Source organism: Papaver somniferum, chromosome 1, assembly GCF_003573695.1.
Source record: "Papaver somniferum cultivar HN1 chromosome 1, ASM357369v1, whole genome shotgun sequence".
In the NCBI taxonomy this organism is placed as follows: Eukaryota; Viridiplantae; Streptophyta; class Magnoliopsida; order Ranunculales; family Papaveraceae; genus Papaver; species Papaver somniferum.
Genome location: NC_039358.1, coordinates 23,052,001 through 23,059,371, shown reverse-complemented (window position 1 = coordinate 23,059,371; position 7,371 = coordinate 23,052,001). Strand labels below are relative to the sequence as shown.

The 7,371-nt window shown below is 37.6% G+C and overlaps 1 protein-coding gene across 1 annotated transcript; it reads right to left on the bottom strand.

Annotated features, from left to right (window-relative positions):
• Nucleotides 1-2,433: 2,433 nt before the first annotated feature.
• Nucleotides 2,434-6,657, bottom strand: LOC113281256 (ribose-phosphate pyrophosphokinase 4). The gene is made up of 7 exons (XM_026529950.1): nucleotides 6,483-6,657; nucleotides 5,309-5,624; nucleotides 4,424-4,519; nucleotides 4,115-4,183; nucleotides 3,903-4,031; nucleotides 2,847-2,946; nucleotides 2,434-2,762 (listed from the first exon to the last, which is right to left on the bottom strand). Exons 1-7 carry the CDS (start codon nucleotides 6,596-6,598, stop codon nucleotides 2,626-2,628), a joined length of 963 nt encoding a protein of 320 aa, XP_026385735.1. The 5' UTR covers nucleotides 6,599-6,657; the 3' UTR covers nucleotides 2,434-2,625.
• Between the last annotated feature and the right edge of the window lie 714 nt (nucleotides 6,658-7,371).

The window sequence follows — 7,371 nt, the reverse complement described above, 5'->3', positions numbered from 1 at the left end:
TACCCCAGAAGAAGTCTCTTTGAAGCTTGTTCATATCTTGGCAAATTTTCTTTGGAATTCTGAAGCAATTCATTTGGTAGATGCTGGTTGTGGAAGTAACTTTTGTAGGATGTTGTTGTAAAGATAGTTGAAGGCCTTTCTGGTTATAACATGCATGAGCTATACCAAAGGGGTGACATATCTGGGTCTAGGGAGAGAAAAGGAGGTAGTGAGAGGATTGTGCAGGCGACAGTCCGGAGAGGAGCTCCACCACAAAGGCTTAATCAGGGCTGAATTGAAAATGGAGAGTTGGTGGGCGTGAGAGATCGATGGGTTTTGTTTGCGGTGCATCCCTTGAAAGGCCGGCGATCTATAGAGGAAGGTATTGTGATGGTGTATGATGATAGGATTGTATGTGGGGGAAAACAGCAGGGATTCTTTGCAGCTCCTATACCTGAACATACCAATGATCAAATTCGCATCAATGCAACAATTCCACCAACTCCTGGCCATATATCCTTCCCTAATCTGTTTATGCTTGCTCCAACCCTTAGACAGATGGCTCAGGATGTTGTTGAAGTATCAAAACCTGGATATGGAGAGATTACCCATCCGCTTGAAATTCCTAGAGATGAATTTGTGGTTCCTAGGGTTGATTCGAGGCTTGTGGGACGGATATACAAAGCTGCAAAAGCTAGTGCTAAGCTTGGTGAAGAGCCCCAACTGCCTGAGTTGCCTGTTGTTGACACATTGTCACCTGGGGTTGATGCAAGAGCTGTGGAGCAGGTATACAGGAATGTGATGGCTAAAGCTGTAAAGGATGCTGCTATTGAGACTGGACAAGCCAAGAGTATCAAGCCAGGTATGCTTAATCATAGTGCACAGAGTGATGTTAAGGAAAACTAAGCCACAACAACAAGTGTTTATTTTGTTTTGAAACAAATCAAAAAGAATGTATGATAACATGTGAATGGGTTTTATAATTTGTTTATCAGAGCTTAAGTTTCTTTGCACAAAATGGGTGTGAGTCTTTGTGAACTGAATGCAAAGTAGGTAAAACTTATGAAAGAGCATGAGGACAGTAGTGCAAATCCTTCTAGTGTGAATGATCTGGGTGTTAACATGTTTCCGATCACATCTAGAGCTAGATTTTAAAACAATGCTAATAATCTTAGAAAAGTGTAGACTTTGAAATTGTATTAGAAGGAGGGTTTTGTAGCCAGTAGAGCAGAGTTTCAGAGACTTACTTCATGTTGGATAAACTAACCAAGAGAGTTGGAGCATACCAGTGATAGAAACAGTAGGTATCCATGTGATTTCCCAGTAGTCAAGGTAAACAAGATACCTCAGAAATAGGGATGGACGTAAAATCTTCAAATTTGTGTCTTCTTTGACTTTGATAAGCATCCATCTAAAGGTTAAAAAGAATTTCCAATAAAGAACCCAAGCAGCAGTATCAACTAGAGGCCTCATAGTTGGAGGGAAAAAACCCTGTGTTTCAAATTGAGCTTTGCTAATCATGATAAATTGGGGGGAAACTTCAGGTCTGAAATTTATTCTCAATCCCTTGATTTGAAGTGATAACTTCCTGAGATAAACTTTCCTCTCCTTGGAATTCAGACAAATGGGTGTCCTGTATTCATCAGTATGCAGGTGAATTTTGTGATTTTTTTTTTTGTAACCCTTGTGATGTGTGATTGTTGGAATGTTGGTGAAATTTGTGATTTCTGTATAGTCAGTGATTTCTGGGAAGTCTGTAAGTTTTGTGATTTCTGTGATTGCTGGGGAGTCTGTGGTGAGGTGAGTTATAGTGATGCAAGATGTTGTAATGGCTGCCATCGGAGAGAGGGAAAAGAGAAAGATGAGAAGATCAGAGCATATAAAAAGAACACATAACCAAAAAGAGACTGTTAATGGAGTGAAGCAGGATCAGTAGCAAGCATAAGGGAAAGAAAAGGGGTGAGAAATGTAGTATCCGGAAGAAAAAAAATGGAGGTTCCGGTGAGAGGTCCGGCGAAAATTAGCCGTTAGGACTAGCCGTTAGCATAAGCAAACACTAACCAACGGCTAGAAAAGGTCGGATAAAGAAGGAGGTCAGGTAGGGAGAGAGGAGAGGGGAGAGCTTCATTTTTCTAGCTAAAAAAAAAATTACTTTGTTGAGTAGACTATTGTAAAATCTCATTGTAATAGTGTGCGTCTTTTTTTGATATCTGACCGTAAATGTGTTCTATATCCAGGATACATGGATTTTCCAACACTGAGTTCTTGGTTTATCCCGTGTGAGGAGGTAGCGGGATGCACTATCAAGCCCATTCCTAATGGAAAATGTACTGTAGCTTGGAAAACAAAAGAATGGATGTATTTGTTGGTAATGCTATTGGCTTGGAAACAGGAAGCCGATGTACATGAAAACAGCCTAATAGCTGAATCAATAGATAACTTGGTTTTGACTTGGAGAGAGAAAAACAGCAGATTTTTTTTCTCATGGTGTAAATTATTCAAGTAACATTTGATTGAAGCCATCAGTTCTACACAGAAAATTTAACTTCAAAGAGCCGCTTTAGTACTACACAAGACAAAGAAAACCATCAGAAATCTCAGCGTTAACATCTTTTATAAACTCAACAAGTTCAGATGCTTTTGTCATTAGATCTGAAGGGCATCGGCGATGGACCCAGCCAGACTCAGAATCTCAAAAGGAGCCTTGTCTCCTATAGCTTTCACTGTGTGTGAGCAGGAATCCGTGATCCAAAAGTAAGAAAATGCTCGTTGTGACCCCTCCTCTGAAAGGTAAAAGTAAAGTTGAAAAATAATTACAATCCTGAATGAGCGAAATCAGAATGATTAAAGGTGAAGAGGGTGCCTACTTTCATTGCAGCAAGTAAATCGCTCCCATGAACGCTTAGGGAACACACCATGGGTAACATACGCACTGACCTTAGTAGCACCATGAGCCGCCAAAACTTTCTGAGCATATAGAAAACAAAGACAACGATCATCAATACAATAGCAGGTCTTTGGGGTCTTATACATGATAAAAGTCTATTCTGATGAATAAAGAATGGGTTGTACTAGTCCTATATCATCTGACCAAATATCACATCAGCCAAGTCAAACACAGACACGTGATTTGGTCGTCAAACAATGTTGCCCATAGCTTGTATCCCTCTAACAAATGTCCAAAACGATTGTAAAAGACTAAAGTAGAAAATGTTTATGCATGGAACTTGGACAAACTTTTGTTTTGCTTCTGCACATTCAAATGGATACTGAATGCTTCAGCAAGCCGATGGTTTAGCTTGACAACCTGCTGAACAGCAGGTCAATCCCAATATTTATATTTGTTTCCTTAGTTGTAGACTTCTTTGGTTATGTGTTTGCATTGCGATTCAAATTCTACATTAAAAAAGTTGTTGCATTTAATAAACTGATTCTGTCTATGCGGAAGAAAAATAGTTGTTTGACGGTATTTTGGTGTACCATTGTATATAATATGCCAACTGTTGCTAACTTTTCTGTAATGCATTAAATGGAACCCAAGGGACGTGATGTGTTATCCTTTAGTAGCAACCATGTAGCAGTATCCATTCATGGAACGATGATGCTCATTGCATGTTAGTGTTATGCTCCTATTCCTATATATATGGCGTCATTTACGATTATCAGAGAAGTTTATAAAGCCCTCCACCTTACAATTGTGTACGTAAAAAGGATTATCGGAGTTGGATGGAATGCCAGTATTTGATATAGATAATTATACTCGAGATGCCCCTCTTTTAACTTTTTAAGTCTAACTCAACAGGGCTGTTGGCAAGAAAAACAGGATTACGAGTGAAAAGAAAATTGAAGGAATTTTCATGAATCAATGAAACGGTTCTTCATGAAACAAAATATTGTGTCTGTTTAATTTGAAAATTGCATACCTGGCACTCAATGAGGGTCCCTCCAGATTGCACCAAATCATCAACAATAACGACATGGCGGCCAGCTGGGTTTCCTTCTTTGAGTCGAACTATTCTTTTATCACCTTCGCGAACTTTAGTACACACAACCTATCAACAAGATATATTAGACCGAGCAAACAGAGGCACTAAATATTAGTGAAATGTAATAGATGTATATGTAACATAAAAACCATGGGATAATGCTGCAACTGCTTGTAGAAACGTTTCCAAGCTCCATCATCTGGAAATGCCACGACAATCTAGAAAGCAAATGATTGTTAGATTGATCAAATTAGGTCAAACCGATGACATGGGAGGGTAAAAATAAGAAACTGAGTACAGGAACTGATAATTATAACAAATCATTAGGATGCCTAGCCATATTTTTCATCCAGAAACCGATAAACCATAAGAGGCCAACTGATAATGCTTTGGGTGAAAGAACCAACAGAAACTGCTTTTTTTTTTTAAACTGGAAGGTTGATTAAGTAGGTGCATACATTGTCTGCGTCAGGAAGCTGATCAAGCCGTTGCTTCAATAGGGGGATTCCAGTCTCGAAACATGGCAAAACATGATCTCCGAAGTAAAATCTTTCCTGTAAAATAAGATGGTAATCCAAGATAAAGATCAAATCAACATGGCTGAGGAAAACAACCACACAACATAAGAAATTACAAACTTGACTAATAATGATAATTAGGAAAGTTCTAAATTATAAATATGAGCAGAAAACACACACATAGTTAAAACCAACAAATAAGAAGCAACGTTGTGAAGATGCAAAATATTACAACACGTAAAAAAATGTTAAGAATTTGATTTTGGATGGTTTTTGAACTTATCATGCAAATCTTGTTGTTACACAACAAAATTCAAGTTGATGTCTTTTAGACGAATTTGTTTAAGAGGGTGAAAGGTATTGAATTCGATCTGAAGTGAAAAGTCTATTGCTGAGAAAAACTTGAACCTTGTATTAAAATCAACAAATAAGCACCACCCCTGAGAAAAGGATCAACGTTGAAGATAAAACAAGCAGAAAAAGGATGATATAATAGTAAATTTAATTATTTTTCTATAATAGTTTTATTTGGATAAACTTCAGGAAAATTAGGGGCTGACTAAGCCATATGTGACCCACAGATTTGTCAGGGATAGATATCAGGGAATATCATGTATTCTGGTAACTCTTGATTCGTCTGGTGAAGATGTTGTTGTAAAACTAATATATGTGTTTACTGATTTTGCAATACCTAGGAAATCAGGAAAAGTTTACAGAGAGAACAGAGAATAATAGAGAAATCAGAACAAGCATGTGTTATCCAAGATGAATATAAATCATAGTTGAAGTAAAATCTTCAACCGTGAGTACTGAATTTGGACCAACCTGCAAAGCATGTATATCATAGATGACCAAACTGGTCGGACCTCCCCTTGATATGGGTATATTAGATAATATCCTTGCCATGGTAAACGCAGTTGCAACATCTCCTTCCTCTTCCATGCGTTCAAAAGAACCGGTTGGAAAGAATGGTAAAACAAGCGTGAATGATGCTACAAATAACCTAGGGAGAGCAAAAATGACAGATAGTTGCTCAAAGATGACAGCTGGGGAACTGAAAGAAGCTAAGAAAGCAACATGCTGGCCTCGGATGTCTTGTGCATTGTTGATGAAAAGATTAGGAAATCCATCATCAAAGCTCCTGAAAGATGCATTAACATTATATTAGTCGCCCATAATTTTGAAAAGAAACACTCAGTTCAGCTATACATGACCAGAATAGTTGTAGTCGCACTCATAAAATGTAATAGAAAGAAATTACTTGCGTTAATGACTTTGAAGTATAAAACTGCAAGTATGACAAACCAAAACAGAATTCAAATTTACATGCATGTAAAAAGTAGGGAAAAAAATAGTAGCAAAAAAGCAAAACAGAATGCTTGACAGAGTATGGTAGCTAAGCTTGTTTATCAACCTTCGATACCATTCAATGTAAATTTTCCAGGGAGTCACTATTGTTCTTGCAACCCAAACTAAATCATTAACTAGATTAGTTGGCTTGTCCCGTGGTGTCTTGATTGAAAAATTAAACCTAACCCCTTTTGAGATAGGGTTTTCCGTAACTCTCCAGAGTTATCAACCTCAATTTTATTTTATTTTTTAATCTTAGGGGAAAAACTTCATCTACCACTTTCTCTTAACTTACCTTTCTCAAGCCTCCAATCAGACTGAAAATTACAAAAAAAGACACCATTTTTTTTCAAGAGGTTAGAGCCATGAGCTCTTTCCATACAATTTTTTGGTTAACACTAAGGAAAGTATCCCCTCGAGGTACAACATAAAGTTCAAATTAAGAATCAAAATAATTTTTTGATTAAAAACACAGCTTGACATCCAAAACAATCAAAATAACCCCTAAACCCTACAATGCTCACCAAACAATAATACCGAGCAAGTGAAAATGAAAACCAAGTTGTCTAAAAAAAAAAAAATTACATGTGTATTCAGGGTTTTAAAAAAACTTTCGAAAAGATATAGAGAGATAGAGAGGGAGACAAACCTCCAATTAATAGATTGAAGTTGTATAGAATCTGATTGTGAAGCAACTTTTCTAGCTAGATCTTCAGACTCAACGCAATGAAATAACAACACTTTCTTCTCCTTGCACTTCTCCATCTCTCTGTATCTCTCTTTTCTGTCCTTCTGAAACACAAGTATATAACTCTCAAGTCTGAAGAGTGGGTGTGCGTAAATGCGATGAGATTTGGGGTGTCTTTTATTTCCCAGCGAAGAAGACGGGTGGGGCCCTAATCAACTTTCAAAATAAAAGATTCTCTTCGCAACAATAAAAAAGTGCCGCACGCCCACCATCTCCTCAAGTCCTCGTTCATCACCCGTTATGGCGTTATGTCACCCGTTATACGTCTACTTCCAGCAACTACAGTGGTACGATCAAAATCAAAGACTAAAGAGCAAAAAAGATTAAATTTTGGATTTAGTCCGTGTTACAACGCTATGATACTGGATTATATATGATCGAGCGTACATTTTACGTTCGTTTGCTGATGGGCGTAGTTATTATGCACGCCTGGATGAAACGTACATAAACATTACGCCCGACAACGGGCGTAGATGTAACAAACGCCGGATGTGGGGTGTGTGTATAGTTAACACCCCACCAATAGACGTAGCTAAAATATTCGCCCGATAACGCGGAGATAATACGTGATCCTGTGATCAGGCGTACATATGGGTTCTAAACGAATTTTACATTTTCATTTTTCTTGAAACTTATTTATTTAACTCTTTTTGTAATTACCATACCAACGAACTAGACTAATTAACATTTTGTAGATAATTAGTGGGAAGGCAATTATTACTAACGAATATAATACAACATGCACTAAAGACCAGTGAGAAGTAAGTACGAGATAAATTAGCGCAAGGAG